The 25869-nt window shown below is 29.0% G+C and overlaps 1 protein-coding gene across 2 annotated transcripts in view; it reads left to right on the top strand.

The window, feature by feature from the left end:
• Positions 1-25869, top strand: part of LOC115882344 (hemicentin-1-like) — a 176990-nt gene that overhangs the window by 140283 nt on the left and 10838 nt on the right. For both annotated transcript variants that reach the window (XM_030900367.1, XM_030900368.1), the window contains exon 7: positions 2988-3165. In XM_030900367.1, coding sequence (XP_030756227.1) covers positions 2988-3165 — 178 coding nt within the window. The remainder of the gene's footprint in view (positions 1-2987; positions 3166-25869) is intronic.

Genomic DNA, 25869 nt, shown 5'->3' with positions numbered 1-25869 from the left:
AGTAAAAGTTATTTTTCAACGGAAAACATTTAACCTGTTGCCATGATTTTACGGTGCATTTATTTTAACTGCAAAGGGCAAAAAAATCATCGTTCGACAGCTTCGAGTACGGTGCTTTTCAAAGATCCCAGATAATGCAGCGAACTGCTCGATCTCAGCCAGTAAACTTTTCTGTTTACCGGCTTCCCGAATAAAATTAAAGCTTCTTTACAGTAATTGTGTTATCCTGAATATAAATGTGTAAGTAAACTAACTTAAGGTCCCTTAACTTTCGCTAAGATCGCCTGGAATAGGTCTGTTCCGTTTTAGTAATTTAGGAAGCCATTTTCTCCTGCATTGTATAAGAACGAGATTTTTCCACGCCAGATTAGAAAACTATTTGAATTAACCTTTATTCAGGCTTTTAATACCGCCTATTCTCTAATGTCCTCCTTATGCACTCTTCCCAAATTGGAATTTTATATTCTCTTTTTTTAAATCCACGTTATATAGTCAAATAAAAAAGGAAATTGATAATATTAAATTCAATGATAACAAAAAAGTTACAGTAAAACAGAAAATTAACTAAGTCATACAGTCTTAACTATTAAAAGTACGGTTCAGATGCAATGACTTATCGTACGATTTGCTTATGTCAACAAAACGTTGCAGGTTAAACGTACAGACCAAGTACAACGACTTGACATTCAGTCTTTTGTTGTTCAACACTGTTGTAGTTAGATTTTGCTATTTGTTTAAATAAGTTAAAAAAGACAAATTAGACGTCTTAACTACGTCTCTACAAGAATTCCTGGGGGTGCCTTAAACGTTCAGAAAATTAAGTAAATTAAGATACCATAGATGGTTTATAAATATCTTTATCCCTATAGCGCCTGACCGCATAAATTTATAAAGTTAGGAACATTCTTTTCTGGAAGCAGTTCTAAGCGACTTATTTGTTTATCGCTTTATAATCCACATCCAACTTTTCAATAATAATCTGATAGGCCTGATTTTTCTTTTTCCTGTCTCTGTATTCTTGTGATTTTACTTGCTATAATCCAGGGAAACTCTTGCAAAATTCAATTAACTCACTGAGAAATTCATGCGAACATTGTCACATTATTAATTAAAATAAAACCACAAACAAATCGTTGTGAGAATCCACACGCTATGACTTGTCTGGAGCTCAAACTTTTAACTCAGTCTTTCCAATTTGTGCCATTCTAAACTTTGTTCAGACTTGCTGTCCGCACGCTTTGTCGTCGCAAGCAAATCGTAGGGTAAGTCGTTACGTCTGGACCGGGCTTTAAAAAGATATTAAATCTTCAAATCGATGTCTATTAAAAGTCGATAGCTATTTTTCAAACTAAAGAAAATATTAGATGAAACTTCTGAAAGATTGAAAAAAACTTGAATTGACTATAGAAACTAATATTCCATTTAAATATGAATTTGCTACTTTAAATTGCAAATTCGTACGATTTGAAATTTCAAAAAAATATTTTTTTTGTTCGCTGTTCCACAAAAACCAAGACATTTAAAACTGAATAACTTCCCTTTCGTTTGTTTGTTTTTAAGAAAAAAGTTTTGCGGGAGCCTGACGTTTTTTGGTTTTACAAATAAAGTTTATTTCACTTCTCTGGTCCCTGATTAAAGAAATATAAAAAAATATGGAAACAACAAAAATTTTCAATCGTTTATTAATTTTTTATTGATTATAATATACATAAAACTAAAGCTTTTAGCGAAAAATTTTTAAAGGTCAATTATGTTATAAAAGTACATAAAATTTCCAACAATTTACAAGCCAAAATTGGGCTGTTTTTCGACTTTTTTCAATACAGGTCATTTAAAATAAGGAAATATACTCCATTTCAGCCTTACGGATACAGTACATTATTTTTTTATTTATTTTTAACCATCAAATCAAAAATCTTCAAAACAAGGGTTGAAAAATGTAATTTTCTGGCATTTTACCATTTAAGCTTTTAACGGTTAATGTATTCTAAGAGTACGTAAGATTTCCTACAAATATCGATATTTTCATAGTTTTGTCACTATGTTTACTATTTTTTCTTTCATTCTAATAAAATGACGGTTATTAACTAACTGAAATCTATATCTTTACCGTTGTTACGATTATTTAATTTTTGTTTGATTTTAATTTTTGTTTAATTTTAATTTTGATGAATTAACTTAAAGGGTAGCTTTATTATTTAATCATGTGTTTTCGATTTTATTTTCTAATAAATAACAAATAATTCTTTTATGAAACTAAAACATAAGCGCGTACCACAATACCTAAAGGAGGATTTATAATAAGGGTCTTTTATTAATGTGACGTAAACTGGTAGTTTAATGTCCGTATAAACCTTAGTAATAGGTTGTGTAAGCATACATAGAGACTTTCTGAAGTCTCTTGCACCTGATTACAACATACATAATTAATATTTATCCAATCGGTGCTATTCCAAACGTGGGATATAACGTTAAAGTGAGATTTATAGGCATGTGTCAAACGCTTTAGCCTAATAATTTGCTACAAAATATTACACTGTAGTTGTATATTTGACAGCTTGATCTTATATTTCATATAGATACTTTAACTATTTTAATATTTCACTGTATTTCACCAAAACGTTGCTTGTAATAAAGCTACTGATATTTAATAATTAATAAAAGGCCAAGAATACGAAAATATAGCCCATTCTGGCCTTTCTACTACAGTGATAGATGTAAAGTTTTTAAAGTTTATCAAAAATTGATCAAAGAACAATGGTTCAAATAAACCATTTTCTACATATTATTATAAATCTACATAAAATTTTCGTATAAATTCTGAAACTTCAAAATTTCATGTGTGGTTTTATTCAGTCGATCACCAAACAAAATCATTTAATTTTTTAAAAATGTTTAAAAATATTCAACCTGTTAAAAAAGCTTTACCAATATATTGTAAGACCTTAATATATGAACGACCAATACATGAGAATAATTATTTTCAGCTCCAGAAGTGCGGATAGTCGACGAGTCAGGACGAGAAGTTCACGAGAGGCATTATCGACAAGGCAGCTCCTTGCTTTTAACCTGCTTGGCCACAAGTGTGGGCTTCATGGAAAATGAACCGGATAGAAATATTATTTCCTGGAAACACGGAGCCAGAATTCTTAGCCAGGGCAGTAGGTAAGTTTCTCGAAATCTTTCCGCAAAATATTTCCGTTTGAAATTTGCTGTTTCCAGAAACGCTATCCAAATCCAAACAATGTTTACGATTATTTAAAATTTAGGCAATGGTAAATAGACGCGACTCAGAGTATTCTCTGTGATCATTTACTTGAATTTAAAGGACCTTAAATAATGTCTGTATCTTTGTGGCCGATTCATTTCTTCAAAAAAATAAAATATGAATAATATTATACCATGTGTTAAATATTAAGAATTTGTATTTAAGTTATGTAAAGTCAATGTAATGTTAAAGGTCTTCGTTGGATCAACGCTGGGGTGTTGACAAAAAATAACTATTTTATTTTGTAGAATTTCTTACGTGATGTAATACCTAGAAGACTTTTTTTAAAAAGTATCTTAATGAATGAATTTATTATAGTAATAAATAGAAAGCCTTATAAAACTTTAACGAAACTATTAGCTGTTTTAAAAAACGTAGAAAGATATTTTAATTTCAAATTTAAAAATTTTAAAAACTTTCAAAGTCCAGACGAATATCTCGGCATGTCACAAAGGCAAATTCAAATAATTACGAATAGTATAGACGTAAACTTTACTCGACTTTTCATTTTATTCTAATTTTTTGGAGGGCGATGAGAATAAATGCTGACAAAAAGAATAAAAAAATCTAAATTTAAAGTTACTATAGGGTAAATCTTAAATAAGTGCACATATTTTAGGGGTTTCACGAACGGAACTATTAAGTATTTTTAACGAAAAAAAGTTACAGTTAATAACGATTATATCTTGATAATATAGATCGTAGATTAAATTGAAAGGGACGAAAACACAGAAAAGATCCAGCAATTTTTAGACTAAAATAACTCGGCTATTTGGGACTTATTTGTTATCAGTAAATATTTGCACTTAATTGAAACTCACGCTGTATAAAACTGACTACTTTATTTCAAAAGAAAATTTGATACCTGATTGACATATCTCTCCTCTAGTTTAATGCACATGAACATTCATTGTTCATGTGCATTCTTGCCTCATTAGCGCATTATGATTATTGATGAAATATTTTGTTATTATTGTTTTGAATTAAAAAACTATTAGCTGGAAGATTTGATCATTATTTTGAAGAGTATAATAAATTTCCATTTTTTTTTGTCCAAAAAGTATGGATTAAGAATCTAAAGCCGCTGTTTTTTTGGGGGTACTCAATGTCAACTTTAATTATATTTTCAACGCCCATCCCGGTCCAGCCTGAGGGCTTAGGACTGTCTTTCCACTAATTAGAATAGAAAACAAGGGCTGAAATATTATTCGAAATTCATCGATTCCGCCCTACTCAAAATGTCAGCGCGCCTTTTTGGAATTATTCCCAAAGATGGCAACGCCAGATTTTGCAAAAATTAAGAGTATTAAAATGAAGGACCGATCGGGATTACTAATTATTATTTCTAATGCGCGTTTCCGCTCAAATTAGATCTTTATTTCAAAGAAATTAACTTCGTTACAGAAGGAAACGCGAACAAAATAATTTAAGATCATAAAAAGTGTCGTTCAATGCATCTTGATTTTTACTTTGCTTCACTGCGATTCCAAAATATGAAACTAATTGTGAAATATCTACAGAAAAACTATAATTTAATATCTAGAATGTGGAAAGTAAAATTTAGGAAAGGGGGGTTAATCATTGCAACCTTACATAGATATTGTGTTTCCCCAAGTTGTAACTCATCATACAGTCATAGTTCTCCATTAGAGGTGAGTTAGTTCTGTTAATGAACAGTGCTTTTCATAAAATCAGTAAAATGAAAAATATACGAAATAATATACATGTACTGATTTCTTTCGAAAATCCACAACTATGAAACTATGAACCCTTCTCGGACACAAACGGTACATTGTGAAACAGGAAATTGTAGAGAGCAACAAGCCCTATAACATAGGATACAACATTTTAATGAACAGTGCTTTCCATAAAATCAATAAAATGAAAAATATTCGAAATAATATACATGTACTGATTTCTTTCGAAAATCGACAACTATGAAACTATGAACCCTTCGCGGACACAAACGGTACATTGTGAAACAGGAAATTGTAGAGAGAAATAAGCCCTATAACATAGGATACAACATTTTAATGAACAGTGCTTTCCATAAAATCAATAAAATGAAAAATATTCGAAATAATATACATGTACTGATTTCTTTCGAAAATCGACAACTATGAAACTATGAACCCTTCGCGGACACAAACGGTACATTGTGAAACAGGAAATTGTAGAGAGAAATAAGCCCTATAACATAGGATACAACATTTTAATGAACAGTGCTTTCCATAAAATCAATAAAATGAAAAATATTCGAAATAATATACATGTACTGATTTCTTTCGAAAATCGACAACTATGAAACTATGAACCCTTCGCGGACACAAACGGTACATTGTGAAACAGGAAATTGTAGAGAGAAATAAGCCCTATAACATAGGATACAACATTTTAATGAACAGTGCTTTCCATAAAATCAATAAAATGAAAAATATACGAAATAATATACATGTACTGATTTCTCTTTCACAATCGACAACTATGAAACTATGAACCCTTCCCGGACACAAACGGTACATTGTGAGACAGGAAATTGTAGAGAGAAACAAGCCCTATAACATAGGATACAACATTTTAATGAACAGTGCTTTCCATAAAATCAATAAAATGAAAAATATACCAAATAATATACATGTACTGATTTCTTTTCACATCTCCGATTTCAGTCATACCAAAGTTCATGGCACTAATGGTTGTCATCTTGGTTTGGTTTGGTGTTTCCCCATTTTCACTACAGAATCTGCATTCGCCATTATTTTTTATCTTCAATCTAGTGACGTGTTCATTGAAGAGACAGTGTCCTGCTTAAACCCCGTAACAATCCGAAAATTGTTCTTACTTAAATGAAGGAAATTTGGTCTAAGTTCTGAGAATTTAATATCTTATAACACTTCTACAATAGTATTAAAAGATTTTTACAGATATTGGAGAATTTTAAATTGATTTTAGTTTGTTACAAAATTTATATCTTTCGATATAATAAAAACATGAAACTTTCAGCTGGGAAAGCACATATAATTTTATTTAATATAATTTATTTTAACTCTGAAAGGATTTATCGAAATAAATAAAATTTTATTAACAAAATTACGACAAAAGAAACAGTGAAATATAATATAATTTTCAGTAATTAGTAATTCCTTCTATGCCTTATTTTACAGGGTCTTTCTGTAAAATATTTTTAGCTATCTACCTCGAACAAGCTAGAATTTTATTTAATTATCAATTCCGCGTTCTTTATGTCAGTGCGATGGTTAAATCAATAAAATACATCAAAGAACTCGCACTATCAATATTTTTTTACTATAAATAACAAAGGTTCAAACAAACCAGATTATAAAAACTGAAAACTATTCTTTCGTGTAGATTTTCTTTTAAAATTCTATTCTTTCTTGTTTTATATCGCCGCCCCAGTTGATTAATTAACGCCCTTTTAATTAGGATATTAAAAATTCCCGGATTCTCTTTTCTTAAAAATCAATCGATAGATAGCCGCTTGCTATCTATTCCTTTATTTTCTTGCTTCATCTATTTTAAACTGATCGCCTTATGTAGCTAATTAAAGTTTGATTATCTAAATTATCTCTGTTATTATACAAGCGCGGGGAGGCAAAATACGGTGAGTTATTTGGCCAAGTTTAACGCCTTTTCGACGAAATTAGCAAGTTTACTTAAGTAATTCAATTAAATTGATGAAATTGAAGAAGAGAAAACTTTGTGTTATGTTTTTTGCCTGGATTTTATAGCTTAGGTAGCTTTGATTTCATTTATAACTTGGGTTTGTCTGCTAAAGTTTTCCAGCTTAAGTTTCATCTTGAGGTTTCTAGCTTAGTTTTAATAGCATCAGTGTAAAAATAGTCGATATTCGTAACTTAGATTTGACTTTCAGCTTAGGATTAGTAACCTAAGTTAAAACTACATTTAAGTACACTTAAATTTCGTAACTTAAATTTTACAGCTTGGGTCGTATAACTTGGTTATACAAGTTTAGGTTCTGTAGCTAAAGTTTCATAGCTTACGTTTGCCAAATTAAATTTTTAAGTTTTAAATTTCTTGAGTTTGCCAACTTCGGTAATGCAGCTTAAGTTTCATAAGTAGTATTTTAGAGCTCTTGACTTTAATAGTTTAAGTTCTTCGCCAGCTTAGATTTCGTGGCTAAAATTATAATGCTCCAATTCGTCATCTTGTTTTTCTACTAGAGTTTCAAAGCTGGTCTTTAGCTTGAATTTAATAGCTAGCTTAGATCTCGTAGTTTAAGTTTTATAACTCTTCTTAGCTAAAGCTTGCTTAATTAAGTTCCATGGCTTTCACAGATTAAATTTCACAGCTTTTTCATAGCTTAATTTATAGGTTTGTATTTGTAGTCCAAACTTGACAGACTGAATTTTATAATCATAAAATGTTGGCTTTTTACACTGAAAATTGGCAATTTTTAGGCTTTTTAGGGTATTTCATATCCTTTTCGTCTTATTAAATCCAAGCGGATAATTTTCCTAAAATATCTGGAGTCCTCTTTGAATATATATATTTTTTTAAGTAAAATAGGAAAAAAAATCTAATATTACTATCGATAAAATCATAAAATGACGACGAAAGTTATAAAAGATACGAAATATATTCAAAATGAATTCGATATATCATAAAGGGATCGAAATAAAAAAATAATTTCCTATGGCCAACTAATATATATTCACTTCCCTTTTTTGACCTTCGACATTCCAGGCAAAGAAACTGTTTTTAAACAGGCTATATTAGATTGGGCCTCCAAACTTGCCAGTAATAATTTTTAATAATAAACTTGTGTTACACGTCGAGCAGAGGGAGTGGAGCAATTTCAGCTTAAATGGAGGGTGTGAATTACAAAAGTTTTGCAACTCCGCAGCGGTAATTAGCCAGACTGAGTATTTAATTTCGATTCGAAGGAAGAATAAAACTAAATACTCCGAACCAATGGGCACCTACCCCAGCATCCTGCAGGCAAAAATCTACGCTATCGAAAGATACGTACAATTTATCTTAGTAACCATCATTAATTCAGTAACCATCAATTCGAAGTTGGTCCACAAATGCCTAGAAAAACTTAACAAATTAGGCAAAGAAAATAAAGTTGTCTTACTCTGGGTGCCAGCCCAAAAAGAAATAGAAAGTAATGAAAAGCAAACGATCTAACTAGAAAAGGAGCGAGAACTCCAGCAACTAGACCAGAACCGTTCTGCTTCCCGAGTGGAAACCAACTTAAAGCAGAACTCAAAAACCTGTAAGACTCCATTCGTTACCTGGACTGGAAATCATCCAACGGTCTAAGGCACTCAAAGGAATGGCTCAAGACTTTAGAGAATCAAGATCTTACTTAAATCATAAGAAATTCGAAGATTTTTATTGATTTAAGTAAGAATAATCTTCTAATTGTTATAGAACACTGTCTCACAATAAACACCTTAGTAGAAGCTAATTCAGCAAAAATTCAGCAAATTAATAAGCAGATTCTTTAGGGAAGATGGGAAAAACCAGAACACCTCATCACTGAGTGCGCCGAGATCACAACCATTCACGCCATAAACTTCGGTCCGGCTGATATCGTAAATGAAGAACTAACCTCTGTAAAACCGTCTCAGATACTGGCGTTTGTCAAAGCCCTGAAACTCTATTATGAGTTATAATATAGAAAATTAGTTATAACAAGAACAGGGGAGACAATAGTGCCATAAGGTCACGTTGATTAACTCCCCCCTCCCATGCAAGCTACAACCTAAAAGAATAAAATAAATTTCGAATTTATAAATAAATTCGGCGAGGCAGGGGACGGGAACAAATAGTTTTTCGGCTAGGGCAGGCTAAGATATTTGTTTGATGTCGAGAACTGAGCTTTTATCTATGGGGGGTCCATCCAACTCGGGCGCCATCAAGTCGACTTGGCGGATATCTCGAAAAGAAACGGTGGAGATCAGATTAATAAAAGGGCCATTTATTGATATCGGACTTACTAAACAAACCAAACAAATAGTTTTCTATCAAATTAAAAAAAAATAGTTATGAATACAGCAATCCCTCGTCTTATGCGGAGGTTTCGTTCTCGAAAAACACCGCATATATTGAAACAATCTTTTAATTGTAAAGTTTTTTTCCTTAAAAAAAATGAAAAGATATTGAAATTAGAGTTTTATTAAATTTTCAATTAAAAAACATAAGATCTTGATAATAACATAGGTAGTAGTTTAATTTTTTTGTGCTTATTTGAAAAACGAGAGAATAACAAATAACAAAGAGAAAATATATACTAAAAATATTTGGAGTTATTTGGGACTAACCCTATATAGTAAATACATATGTAATGAAGAACATTTCTACAAGTATGTATGTGAACATTAAATACATAATAAATTCTATATAGAAAATAAGAAATAAGATAATTCAACATAAAAACCTGTGAAAAAAATGTTGTATCTTAACTTAATAACTGTATGTATGTATTTAATTTCAGATCATTGAACTATATAAAAAGACCAATAAATCAATTCAAAAAAAGTATAATCTGTTTGTTAGACAAAGAGCTTTTGAGCTTAGCATTAGCGTATGCACCAAAAAAGTCGTCAGATCCTTAAAGCTTCCTTAAAAGCATTCATAAGTTAAGTGGTCTAGTTCTGCTCTATCAGACGTTAGAAAAGTTTGTTTCTCATTAATATTCTGGACGGCAAACCACTTCTTTTGAATTTATTTTCGATATTACACTGCTACATTCATTATTTCTGTTTTAATTAGAATATTTCAGCTGTTTAGAACTTAGTTTTACTATCACGTCCACTTTAAATACTTAATTTCTTAAACTGGCAAGCAGATGAGTTTAATTTTTTCATACTTTTTTCATTTAAATGTTTGTCTCATACTTTAGTTATTTGACAGTGAAGATAAAGAATCAAAAATTTAGCTAAAACAGGATATCATATTAATAACTTTTTGAACACCTATACCAAAAGAAAAACTTTCGAATATAATTAAAAGGTGTGAACTGGATAAAGACATTATCGAAAAAAATCAAAGAAAGTGACTGGAAATAAAGTCAACACTTTTTTTATTCGATTATCAACAGACCTTTTCTTTCAAGTTCTGTTTGAAATGGAAGAGAAAAACAACAAATAGCTACAGTAATTTGTGATGACTTCTTTGATGTCTCTCTTTATTGATTTATCCACGATACCAATAAAGAGAACAACCAGTAGAGAATGAAATACACTTTTCACTTATTAAGTTTATTCTCAGGTGGTCATAGACACTTTACTCCCAGTTGGCCACAGATAAAGTCTAAGAAAAAGTCTGCAAAGTTTTTTCTTTTATTTTTGGTTCAAACAAGCCGATAATTTGTCAATTATTGCCAATGTTAACTATTTCTACAGCTGATTTAAAACTGTATAAAAATACTAAAACATTTAGGCAAGTTTTTATCTATTATTTTTTTTATTTTTTTACAGCCAAGAAAGATTACCAACATATATTTTTACATACTCAAAACTTGCTCAAAATGATACCTAATTAAAATATAGTTAATAATTTAAATCTTAGCACTTTAGGTTTCAAAATATTCCAGCATTACAGTATTTAATTTCTTTAATTTGATAAGTCATATTTATGTTTTCTCAACGAATTATTTTGAATATTTCTAATTTAGTTTTATTTAGATTATGTTATTTATCTTTAGCAAAGTTTATAGTATAATTAGTAGAGAACAAAAGAAAATAATATAACGTTGTTGTTACATAGTTTAAATGTTAGTTATATAAACCTCCAGAGGATGCGAAGAATTGTTTTGGTCCAACCTCACAACTGTATGGAGGCAAAATTAAACAATGAAGATAAAAGCAAGAATATTTCTCGTGGCTTGCTAGAAATATAACATTATAGTTTGTTTATCTTATTTTGAATGTGTTATTTTATTTGACAGCTAAGGACTTACTTAAATAAATATAGCAAAAAAATGGCAGTACGAAAATATAATGTAAACCCTGACCTATATTTCCTGACAAAATAATTAAAATGTTTGAGTAATTTTTCAAGATAATCTCTCCGAAGGTTCACGCAGTTTTTCACAGCGATGTCTTAGTTTTTTTTAAAAAGCAGCTATGGCTTAAATTTTAGGTTTCCAGGACACCGCATACAAATTAGGGTTGAAGGGACAAAACGGCATGAAATACAGTATTAATTATTAGAAATTTCCCCCAAAAAAATTGAAAAACCTTCTCCTAATTTTCTGTTATTTATGGTTTTTGACTCAAAATTTCTGGTACAAAAAATACCCAAAATAGATTGTTTAATAACAAAAGAGTGTTTTCGTTATTCTTTACTGACTATTATTAACATTTACGGAAAATAAATCTCCATCAATTCCAGAACAACAAGAAAAATAAATAATAAAGTCATAATTTTGAATTTTAATCGACTTGTTTTGTCTAGACGTGTTCAGAAAACTTAAAAAAAAACACCCCAACGATAAATAACTAAATCAAAAACAAGAAAAACCAGTTCTTTATCAAGAAAATAAATTAAAAAAACTTCTAATAAATTTGAAAATGTTACGTCTGATTTTTTGGAATAAGTTGAGTTCGACTTTGAATTGAAAATGTTTAACATGCTGAAATAGCCTCTGTAAGTGTTCAAAAGTCCTTAATTTAGAGAAAAAAACATTTGTTTTTATGCGGGTTTGAAAACTGTGGAACTGGTAATATTGAAAAGTTTTTTTCAAGTTTTTACATTCCATTTTAAGTTAAAGATGCCTGATTAGTCTGAAATAATGGAGATTTTATCCATTTTTTCAAAATTTCTTTTTTAAAACCCGAACTACATAATATTTTTAAATTACAAATAAGATTGAGGGGAATATATGTATATTTAATATTGTACTGCATAAAATATTATTATAAAGAGCAGTAAACAAGTTTTATTGACACGTTTTATGACCTGGGAAATCAATTTTAACATAAAATCCTGAATTTGCATTATAAACAAGAATATATAAGAATGTACATATAATGTAAATTTATGGTTATAGAATATTTATATAGAATTTCGGATAACTATTATATTTCTGCCGCAACTTAGCGTTCAATGAATAAAATCAGGAACTCTCATCCAGCAAAATTAATTATTTTTATAAAACTCTAAATATATGTATATTGTATTACAATTTTCCGTTATTGTTTGTAGTTTAAAAATACTTAAATTCTTATGTCTGTATTATTTAATCTTGAGACAAAATACTAAAAATATCAAGCAATATTGATTTGAAACTCAAACTCAGAAATTTGAGGGATGGAATTTTAGGCTCAGTAATTGAAGAGCGAATATATTAAATACCTCAGCAAACAGAAATTGAAATCATGGAATGTTGTTTTAAATAAAAAGGTATCTTATTTTTTCAGAGCATGTTATAGTTACAATTTAATAAAAATTACCTTGGTCTAACAAAAAACGGGTTTCTTTTTTATCTTGTCCAATTTAAATTTAGAGAAAATTATCAACAACCCACGAAAAGCCTAGGGTAATTAATCATTTTAAAAATTCAAAAGTAATTAACAATTTTTTGCCAGGATTTATTGTAGTTAAACAAGCCATCTTTTGAATTGAACTTGCTTTTCATTAGACATATAGGTCATATTTAGGGTTCCTATACGTCCGGAATTACCCGGACATGTTCGGATTTTTAAGGTGTCAGAAAAAAATGCCCTGGAAATCTAACCGTAAAAACAACTTAACTTTGTTGAATATTTCAATCTACTAAACTGACATTGTTCGAAAGTGAATTCTTTTGTCTTTATTTTGTTATGATTACGTGCGCTTAAATGAAAATACGCCTTTTCCAACGATCCATAACAGTGACAGTTGTGCCTGTCATTTTAATTGGCAGCAAATTACGTAAAAAAATTTCTCTTAGTTCAAATCGCTATTGGCAATGGTTCTCAAGATGTTTGATATCTAAATACTCAATACATGTCATCATTGACAAAAATTATATACGTGTTGACTGAAATTTTAAATGTTTTTTTTTTCCAAAGAGTCAGCAGAAACTGTTTTATCATATTCTTTTCTAGAAAAAATCAAGATTGGCTTAAAAAATAAAAAGCCCCCTCATTATTTCAGTCAAATCTAAACATCATTGTTTTTTGGCAATAATGACATGTATCGACTGTTGACAAAACGGTTGCTCGTAGCGATTTTTACCCAAAAATTGACCAAAATGTATATTTTATCTTTCATATATTCAGTAGTTTTATACAGGTACGGACGAAAAGTTATTACTCTTCAAATCAGTTAAAAAGCATGTAGATGGCGTCCCTCATATTTTCGGAATGTGAAATTTATTATATCAAAAAACATTCAGGCACCAATTTTCAAACAAATATCGACGTTAGTTAATAATAATAATAATAATAAATGTCTTTAGGAACAGCCCAAAAAGATATACAAATAATAAAAGAAATAAAAAAAGTATAAAAATAGCTTCATCGACAAACCATTTACAAAACTAATAACAACAGCACAAAAAAAATATGAAAATAATAAAGAAAAAATAAAAAAAATATATATAAAAAATAAAAAAAATCAATATATATTGTATAGCAACCCAGTTCAGAAATAATTTGGAAAAATCCGAAATAAAAATGAAACTTTTACACCCTGTATCTCTGAAACGAAGCCATTTTAGGAGATACATTTATACAAACTATTTTACTTATTTTTATCGGGAGAATATGCTGCCAAAGCCAAAATGAAAGTGTGGCTTGGATAAAACTAATAAAATGCTCAAAGTCTTCTCTTCTGTCAAAAGAGGATAATCCAATCTAATTTCATTTGTAACGTATACGGTAACAAATCTTCGGTACATCACAAAAACAAAAGAGTTGACTTAACACATTTTCAACGGCCTTTAATTTCCCCTTTAAAGTAAAATTCCAAAGAAATTCAAATAATGACTGAAAATACCATTTAGCTGTGAATTAAAATGGCAGACAGCACCTCTCACTGTCAAGGTATTCTCTCGCGAGACAAACTTTACATACATAAATTCATAATATATTTTTCGACAAAGTCCGGATTATCAAACAAACAAAACAAATCACGCTTTATTGTGCAAAAAGCCAAAATAACTTTATCGACAAAGCATTTACAAAACAAATAACAACAGCACAAAAAAAATATACAAATAATAAAAATAAATAAAAAAAATATAAAAATTAAATTAAATCAATATCTTGTATAGCAACCCTACATATTTTAATATTTTTTTTTATTATTGAATAGTTTTATCGAAAATATTAATTATTGAAAGTTTTACTTTCCTGTCAGGAAACATAAGAGATAATCCTGCGACATGCATTTTTCATTAGGCAAGATAGATTTCGTGATATGAATTTTTCGAGAATATGTCTGAAAGAATAAGAATGCGGCACCGAGATTGTCGTTTATGCATACGATGCAAAAGAGCAAAGATAGATGCAAAAGAGAAAACTTACATTCTAAAACTGATCCGATGACCCCCGATCTTTTTATTGAAAACCATCCCTGATCCGGATTGAGATTTAGAGCCAATTTAATAGTCCCTCCTAACATAAATGTGTTTACAATATAAAGCAGATCTTGTTAGAAAATGAATTTATATAGTATTATAGCGATAAACGTAAATTTTGTTTAGATCTCCTAAATCCTGAATTATATTGCTCAAGTTGATATGGTTTATTATAATAAGTTGGTTGAACTCCTTTGTCTATTCTTCTGAAGTATTATTATATAGTAAATAGAATATAAATCAGAGAGAAAAGAAAGCAATAAATATTATACTTATTACAGTTGAGGGTTGGAACCTTTGGTGTTACACAGCAAAATAAAAACACTAAATCACCACAATACACCAAAAACACTTTTACTTTTACACTGGACGCGCGTTTCGCTAACCATGTTAGCATCATCAGCAGATGATTATAAACAGTTTATAATCATCTGCTGATGATGCTAACATGGTTAGCGAAACGCGCGTCCAGTGTAAAAGTAAAAGTGTTTTTGGTGTATTGTGGTGATTTAGATATTATACTTTTATTTATTCTATTATTAAAATTGTTAAAGTTTCATTATATTTAAATTAAATTCTAGTTGGTCTATTCTAAATAAGGTAGGTAATTTTCTAACGAATTATTCTTACAACAACCCGTACCCGACTAGTAAAAACTGTTTTCTGCAATTTAGAAGATAGTAAATTCGCATTTAGATGGTGCAAAATGTTCTACTTCTAGTATTTATGAGGAACACATGCATATTTCTTACGAACACATTAAAATTGCATTACTCCCTTATTTCTTCGTTTCTTGAATTTTCCGAAAGATATTCCCCAGTAAAGTAGTCAAATTGCGTGAAATATCTTAGGAAATTAGGTTTTCCTATTCAGATTGAGTCTCTAATAATAAAAGGAAAATGTATAAATTTTAAACTAGAGAACCAGACGTTAATAATAATATACTCTGAGATATTCTTTAGGAGTTTCCCTTTGCATTAAGATTTACATCAATAAATAATAGTTTAACAGAACTAACACCACGTTGTTTATAGAAGATCATTCATATGATTGTATTCAAATATTTTAAATATTAGTAAATAATGCATTTCTGATGATGAGCAAGACTGGTTTTGGTCTTGCTGTCTCGGTATTGGTCTTAATTTTGTGCAAGATTAAAACAAAGACTACCGCCTAATCCAAGACTTAGGTAAGACCAAAACCAAGGCCCAAGATGCAAGTTGATATATTAAGTTATTTATTTGTACAAAATTATTCTTTTAATTCACTGCAAATAGTGTGTTTAAATAAAATCACGTTTTTTTCAGATTTTTGCATCATATTTTACGTAAAGCAATACTGCAATAGTCAAAAAGTTTTGTTATTTTAGCATAAATAAATAAAAATTAATTTGAAATTGAAAAATAAAAATTTTCATTTAACAAATATTGTTGCTTCTTTCTTTAAAGTGCCATTTGCATTAAATTAATTAAAATACTATTTCTTTAAAAATTTTCTATATGGAAATTGCTTCTAGTAAAAATATAATAAAAAATGTAACACCTGCAAGAGGAAAAGACCAAGTCCAAGACTCCTTATTAGACTTCAAGACCTTAAGCCATAGTGATGAGTAAATGCAAGACCAAGACAAAAATCCGCTTGGTATTGGTCTTGCGTTTGCTCATGACTATGCCTTTGTAGTATAAAATAAGAAGCTAAACAAAATAGGCAAAGATAATAAAGTTCTCTTACTCTAAGTGCCAGACCACTAAGGGATAGAAGGCAAAGAAAAAGCAAACGATCTAGCTGGAAAAGAAGATAACACTCCACTAACTGGACCAGAAACGTTCTGCTTCCCAAGTGGAAACGAACTTAAAGCGGAACTCAAGAACCTGAAAGACTCTCTAAGACACTCGAAGGAATTTCTCATAACTTCCTCAATGAACACATCAGTAGAATGAAGCTAAAAAACAACGGCAAATGCAGATTCTGTGGGATGCTTTTGTAACTGTATAAAATCAATCACCCTGTATTTATTTATAATTATATCGTGTTTTTATTAATTTATTATTTTATAGTTATTTGCGACAGTAGTTTTATTAATGGCATTTAATCATCGGCTGTTTAAAATAGACCTCATATTGAAACATTGTACAAAATTTAATTAACACCCCTCGGCCTCTTGGGTTCTCTTTTGCTTTGGAAATTTAATTATAAATAAAATTCAATTATAGAGAGGAATAAAATTATTTAATGCATTGCTTTACATTACTGTTTAACTTAATTTAATAACATGTTAACAACAATTTCGCTAAGTGGATTACATCCGAAAGCTTAAACAATTGGGTACTCTGACTCGAACGTAAACCAAAATGACGTCTAATGCTTTCCTTCGGTATAATAAATAAACTAGTTTACAATTTTGTTGTTCTTGTGCCGCGATAAATCCTCGTTTTATATGAAATGCGTTGCCAAAATCGTCGATTTTTTCATATTAATTCTTCCGCAGTTAACTCACTTAAATGATATTTAGTACTGGCTGCAAGCCAACTGATCCTTTTATATTTTTCAACAACCATTACCTAGATTGCCATTTCAAACTCTTACATAAACTTTCATATTAAGTTTTATTTATATATTAAGGAGATATTTTTTGAAACTTATCTCTACATATCTGAAATCTACATAAAATTCTCTATAGAAACTATAAGTTTTATGTCTTGGATAATAGTATTAATTTTTTAATGATAGTTGATAGACCAAAAAATGTTGGTACTAGCTCAGTGTACCGGAACAAAAATAGTGTCTACACTGTCTACTTTAAAAAACTAATAATTTTTTCTTCTGTCACTCTAGATCTGAAAAGTACATAAAATTCTTTATAGAAATTGTAGGTTTTGTCTTTTAGGTACAAGTATTAACATTTTTATGATAGTTGATAGACCAAATAATGCAATAGCTCGGTGTACTGGAGCAGAAATATTGTTTACATTAAAAATTAATAACTTTTTAAACCTTAAAGCTCAAATCTGAAAGTTACATAAAATTCTCTAGATAATCTGTAAGGTTGTTTTAGGTACCAGTATAATACCTATCAAGTATTAAAATTGTTATGATAGAGGATATACCTATCTATGATTTAACGAATATATTCAAGAATTAGGAGAATCACTTTATACCGGTTGCGTCTCAAAAATGGCTCACCCCTATAAGTTTTTTTATTTTTTCAGTTAAAAAACGAAATTTGGTATATTAGTATATGACATAAATTAGGATTGATTGACGTATTCAATTGTTTTCGGTCATTTCCTATTTCACCGGAAATGACTACAACTTTTGATTTTTAAATGGCACCCTCGGTATTTTTTACTTTATTCGATAGAAAATAACGCTCTGAATAGAATGACATATCATGTGTCAAATTTGGCATTTTCGCATATGGTTTATTTAAAATTATAACTTGCGGTTCGTAACGAAAATTTGACTCGAAATACCAAGTGTGTAGTATCAAATTATTCATAAAAAAATGCTTTTTCCAAATATGCTAATGAGCCACCCTCGTTCCATTTGAAAAAATTGAGATATGATTAAAAATACGATTTGAGCATTTTCTAACTGGCCAGGACAAGACACCAAAAACATTAGACGATCAAATCTATTTTTCCAAAGCTCCTTGATTAAGAATTAGTGTTTTTAACATAACCATAGCACTCTAGATTGAATTTTAAAATACGATTTTTTATTAAGCGAGAATGTCAAAAATTGACATATGATATGTCATTCTATTCAGAATGTCATTTTCTATCAAATAAAGTAAAAAATACCCAGGGTTCCATTTAAAAATCAAAAATTGTAGACATTTCCGGTGAAACAGGAAGTGACCAAAAACAATTGAATACGTCAATAAATCCTAATTTATGTCATATACTAACATACCAAAACCCGTTTTTTTATCTGAAAAAATAAAAAAGTTATAGGGGTGAGCCACTTTTGAGACGCACCCGGTATATAAAATTGTATTTGATATAGTATATGTAAACAGAATTTTTTACTTCATAATTTTATCCTTAAAAAAATAGATGTCATATAAAGCAGCGTGACAGAGTACGTATAAAGCCTCTGCCATATTCAAAAGAAATCCCACGAGAAGATTTAAAATCTTGTTTATAAATTATCATGCTAATCGAGAAGTCGCTCTCCCACAAAAAGATTTCCCAGAAAGACGTACGATGGCGAGCTTTCAGTAAAATATTGCGGATCATAAAGCTAGTAAAACTTTATCCTGACGTACGTGCTTGAAATCTAGCGGCTATATTTACGTTTTCGGCTCTCGTAGATGAGTCCGACAAAAAGTTGGCCAAAACACGAACAGTTCCACGCCAAATATAGAACCAAATACAATTACCAAGCATAATCTTGTTTGCCCTATATCGAGTATTTATTTTGTAACAGTAGCTTATATATAGAAGATAAATAAAAATGTTTTCTTATTTCGTTAGCCTGACTTCAGTCTAGCCCTTACAATTTGTATTAGTTTTTAATAAAATATCAAACTTCTATCTTTTTTTGCATTCTACTTGATTCTAATTATTGACTTCTTTGATTCATTCGGAATAAATATTTCACAGTGGGTGTAGAACCAACATTTCTGTTAGTTTTTATAATTTTCAACAAAAACAGAATCTGCAGACACTATATTATTTTATTATCTTTCTTATTTAACACTCCACTACTGGACCCCAAAACCGTTCTTCTACCCAACAAATCAAGTTAAAGTGGAACTCAAGCACCGGGAAGACTCCATCCGTAACATGAAATGGGAATTTGGAAACAGAAGAATCGGGAACCGAAGAATTAACCCCCTCTCATACATTCTACATCTACAGCTTTCTTATTTTGTTATACCATACGACCGAAAAAAACGGCGTCAAAGACGGCTGGAGAATGACAATCGATAATAATTTTGGCGAGGTCAAGGCCTAGACTTTTTATTTTTCAATCGCTTACTACCAGTTGGCCTTAAATAGGTTGTAATTTATTATATTGAGTAAAAATGATTTTAAAATGGTGTAGTTTAAAATTCGAGAAAAAATATTTTTTTTGGAAATAGATTTGTGTGTCTGGAACTGTTGTATCGTTTTTTAATCTTTCTACAATTAGTGTTAATTTTTAACCAGTTATATACAAATTTTTGGTAAATGGCGTTTAGAGATTGACCCCGCTAAAATTATCATAGATTGTCACACCCCAGCCCTCTTTAACGCCATTTTTTTTCGATCAAACGGTATTATCTCAATCTAGCTCTTACAATTTATTCTTACTAAAATTTTACTCCGATAACCTGTCCTTGTGTTAAACCTGATTCTAATTGGTCTAAGTAATTAATTGAAGAAAAATTAAAGCTTTATTAGAAGTTTCCGAGTTCCTAACTATTTAAATTCAATGCTGGTAGAATGTCACAAGATTTAATATTATTCAGTCTTCATAGAGAACAACTTCCTTCAAATTAGGAAACTTTGTCTTATATTATTTGAGTTTTTGATGGCAAATTTTTTTTTCTTTCTTTTCTATATATGTCTTTTATTTTTATATGAATTTAGCTTAAATGTTTTCTGATTGAACAATAGATAATCAAATAAACAGCATCCATTGTCTATAGGAAAGTGACAAATTTTCGGGCAAAAGCATAATTCTCATCCGAGAAACTCATCGTTGATTGACTTAAGGGAAAGTTAAGGGACAAAGCAAAAGAAAATTAATTTAATTGTGCAAGTTTGACGATGGAAATTTGTTCCATGTCGACGTCACAAAGTCGAGATTTGATTGGAGTGCATCAAGTTTAAGGAAAACGGGAAGTTGGCACACATACAAACGGCATAAAACTTGATGTGTCCTCGAGGACTTATGAACTTACCAATTTTAATGAAATGTCTCATTTGTTTCATTTTGTAATGATGTTCTTCATCGAGAAAGTTACTTAGGAAAACAAAGGAGGTATTAACAGTACAGAAAACAGGTTTCTGGCTTCTGCCATGAGCCATTTCATCACCACAGAGTACTGAAGGGATTATAGCAACAGAAATATAACTATTAATTAAAATAACTCTCTATAATACTAGGAAAATTTAATTAAAAAAAGGCTAGGATATCAAATCTAGCAAATCTGATATGTCTTAATAGAAAATATCTTGTTTATTTCATAAAAATTGCCAATCTTTATATGGAAAATTATAGATTAGTCCTGATATTTGATATTTTGAGATGTTCAATATATAACCTAGTTATCCCGCGGATATATCAAGTAGAAAAAAAAATTGAAAATATGAAATGAAAATTATATAAAGAAATTGAATGTGTTTCATGATTTGTGCAATTTACAACAAAAATTAAAAAAAAATAGGCAGTTTTAACCATCATCAAAATTCGCTCAAAAACAAAGGGTTTTTTATATAATCAATTTTCTAATAAACCCAAAGCATTTAAGCTCTAATATTTTTATATTTTCGAAAAGTGTATAAAATTTCCTGTAAACATTATAATTATCAAAATTTTTTGACTAGGTTTTTTATATTTTTAAGAACCTTGAAAATGGGTAAAAAATAGTCAAAAATAGAATCATGAAAATTGGCGGTTTTGGTCAGTTCATCGATTGTGATAAAATTATTGTTATTTACTAATTAATAAAAGGTGTAGAACACAAAAATATATACTATTGTGGCCTTGCATTTACGGTCGTTAATGTAGACAACATTTTAACCATCATCAAAATTCGCTCAGAGCTAGAGGGTTCATCCATATCTTCAAATGTTGATGGAACCATCAAAAGCATCATGGTACCAAAAATTTCCTGTTTAACTTGTTAATGTCTTATTTGACAAAAGTAAGTGTTAAAATTCGAGAGGATGTAAAGAAAGCATCAGAAAATCCGAAGAAAGAAGAGCGCTATTAAAGAAACATATGAAACACTCAACGCTGTACATCATAGATCTGATATTTTATCGAAAGTAAATGGCTACGGGGAAAATTAAATTATATCGGGGCTCAAATAAAGGCACCCTTCTGATTTTAGAGCGGAAACTTGCTGGGAGAATAGGAGAAAATCTGTGATTCCAGTTCCTGATGCAATAAGAATGTTATTTTTACGGCTTTGTCTCTCTATGAGGCCGCATATGCCGTGAAAAATCTCAAAATCTATCGAATATTTTTCTCTCTTTTACAGGCCGTTCAAAAACATATTCGGGACCGTTTTATTTCCCACCTATCGTTAACTTTGTATTCTTCTCTTTAGAAAAGCGATTTTAAATTATGTCTTTGTGTCGAAAATGGCATTTCTCGACCCTGCGCTTGATAACTATTGTTCTATTATAGACTTTGTGTTGAGGATATGTTTTAGGTATAATAGAGCCAAAACAGCCAAATTCAAAAGACGAGTAATGACTTTTTACACAGATATAAGATCGACTAAGAATATACATTGATTTATTTTGCAAAATGTAAACAAACCTTTTCTTTTTTTATAGTTTGATTTAACCACAGACTTAATTTAATACTTCTTTAAAAAAGGTTTTACGCCAAAAGTCTTAGATTATTGTAAATTTTTGGCTATTTTTTATTTGGCTATTTTTACATATATTTTCTATATATATATATATATATATATATATATATATATATATATATATATATATATATATATAGCTTATATATATATATATATATATATGTATATATATATATATATATATATATATATATATATATATATATATATATATATATATATATATATATATATATATATATATATATATATATATATATATATATATATATAATATATATATATATATATATATATATATATATATATATATATATATATATATATATATATATATATATATATATATATATATATATATATATATATATATATATATATATATATATATATATATATATATATATATATATATATATATATATATATATATATATATATATATATATATATATATATATATATATATATATATATATACACCTTAGAAACACAGAAAACCTATTCATCAATTTTCGAAAATTATAGTTTTTATGGGAGATTTTGTGCAGTTTTATAAAATATAAATATATTTTAGACCAAACTATATTTTCGTATTTTACACCTTCTACTTAGTAAATAACAGTAATTTTATCAAAATCAGTGACATGATCAAAATCGCAAAAATGGAAAAAATTCGAAAATTTTTAATTTTTGACTATTTTTACCCATTTTCAATGCTCTTAGAAACATAGTAAAACATGTCACAAAGTTTTGAAAATTCCATTGTTTATATATGAAATTTTATCACTTTTAGAAAATATAAAAATATTAGGACCTATATGATTGGGTTTTAATACAATATTAATTTTTCGAACTCTTGTTTTTGAGCGAACTTTGATGATGATTAAAACTTTGACTTCATCAAAGACCGCAAACGCAAATCTACAATGGCCTATATTTTCATATTCTACACCTTCTAATTAGTAAATAACAGCAGTTTTATTAAATACGGTGACATGACTAAAATGACCAATTTTTTGACTTTCCTCTTAAAAATAATTTGTCATGGTAAATTTCAGTGCACATAAATCGAAATATCCTGTATACAGACACGCTTTAGCAATTATCTGATCGTTTACTTTGTATCTTAGACGTCTGCAACCGCTACTAACTACGTGAAAATGTAAAATAATATCTTAACGTCTTCTAGACCGTAAATTTTATAGTTCGCCTTTAACACGCAATTATTAAGTTTTGCCGCTCGCTATAGAAAATACATAGAATAGTAGACATTGTCATCTAACGAACCATTACTTTAAACTCTTAAGGCAGTTAAAATGAGATAAATATTTTATGCGACTCAAACTTACTAAACAAGACACCATTCAGCTTATATTTAAACTATTTCACGCTTATAAAAGCAAGAAATTATTGTTCATAAACGCCTAAATATTAATGATATATATAATGAAAGAAAAAAAATATTTTAAAGCAATTTAAGCTCTGGAGAACATACTGTATGTATCAAAACAAAACAGTTTTGATGTTTTAACGTGAAATTCGTAGTAACAAAAACAGGTTAAGTATTACAAAACGGGGTATTTTATACTCAATGTTTTCATAACTTGGCGAAATACCTGATTATGAAAATAGCTGGCACTAAATGTCGATATACTGGCAAATGTTATGGCATAGAATATAATTAAAAGCTGTTGATTTTAGCTAAACTCGCAACTCAACAACTCCAATAGAAGTTGTAGTATGTATTTTTTCGATACTTTATGTGAAGTACATTCATACAAACAATTTTTGGATTTAAAAAAATTATTTTTTGTGATCAAAAATTGAATTCTTTTAGACAAATTTTTTTTAAAAATCTAATTTTTGTTAGAATACTTTAATAAATCCCATAAAAAGTATATTAAAGAAAATAAATGTATTTTATTTCTGTTTCTAAACTAGAATTACAAGAATTTGTACCAAAAATACAAACTCGATCAAAGTTTTCATAAGAAAAAGGGCTGAAATTGATAAAAAATTGAAAAGTTGCGTATTTTTTGCTCAATATGGCAAACTGAATATTGAAGAGACTGATTTTCGTATTTTTTGTTTTTGGCCTGAGGTCCTAAAACCAATAAATCTAAGAAATATCGAAAAAAGAAACCGATTGGTATTAGGCAAGTTAATAAAAAAATAAATAAATGGAACGTTACTCTTAAATAATTTTAAAATAAATTAATTTAAAAGGAATAATAAATTTAGTTATTATGAGTTGAATAATCAGAGTTAGAAGCAAGTATATCCAATTCTTTTTAATTTATTTTATTTATTTTTCCATAGATCTTTCTTTAGATTTATCGGTTTTAAGTCCCCAGGACAAAAACAAAAAATATATAAATCATTCGCTTCAATATTCAGATTATTTTTGCTATACTGAACATCGAAAACAAAAAAAAAATACACAAGTTTACAATTTTTTCTCTTTCTGTGGAAATTATTTGAAAGAGTTTTTCTTTTTATTTTTTATAATGTCGTTTAAAGAAAAATAAAATCCATTTATTTTTCTCTGAGGTTCTTTTTTCACTTAGTTTGTTTAAACTCTTTGGAAAGTTGATAAATAAATTGGAAAAAAAGGTCTTCAGTATTCCAACAAAAATTTACAACAACGTCGACAGAAGCTCCTGTCTTTGAAAAAAAATCTGACAAAGGTCGGACAGCCCCATCGAAAACTAAACTAGCTCAAATTTAGATTTTCAGTATTGAATTAATTTGGACACAATTGGATAACTACAAAGCAGGGCCTGTAATATGCTTTCTTTTTGAAGCTGCTGGAAATAAAATAAAAGTGTACTAACAAGAAAAGTGTGATGTTCAAAAAGTAGACAAAAATTGGGTAAAGCCTCAGAATTCAAGTATTAAGTAGGACACATTAAAAATTAGCCTACACACTGAAAGTTTTATCTGTGAGTTTATTAATAATTATTGCCAATGTGTTTAGTGTGGTTAAAAAGAAAAGACATTGAATATTGCTACAATGCTTATACAGAGTAAATCTTAAATAAGCGCAAATATTTTAAGGGTTAGTAGATCTCGATAACAGAAATATATTAACTCCCGTTTTTCAAAGTCCTAAATAACCCAGTTATTTTACTTTAAAAATTTCCAAAAGAATTTTTTTTTTGCTTGAATTGAGAACCACCAGCTCTTTTCTGGGTTTTCTTTCTTGTAAATTTAATCTACTACCTATGTTACCATATTATCAAGAAATTATGTTTTTAACTACAAAAAAATCATAATCGTGTTTCTGGGGTCGAAATATACTACTCCTAAAAATATTTGCACTTATTTAAGACCATATACCGGGTGCATCTCAAAAGTGGCTCACCTCTATAACTTTTTTATTATTTCAGAGAAAAAAAAACGAGATTTGGTAAGTTAGTATTTAATATAAATTAGGGTTGATTGACACATTCAATTGTTTTTGATCACTTTTTATTTAACCGGAAGAAATGACTACAACTT

Source organism: Sitophilus oryzae, unplaced genomic scaffold (assembly GCF_002938485.1).
Source record: "Sitophilus oryzae breed Bouriz unplaced genomic scaffold, Soryzae_2.0 scaffold_177_pilon_pilon, whole genome shotgun sequence".
Classification (NCBI taxonomy): Eukaryota; Metazoa; Arthropoda; class Insecta; order Coleoptera; family Curculionidae; genus Sitophilus; species Sitophilus oryzae.
This window is presented reverse-complemented; position numbering and strand designations above follow the sequence as displayed.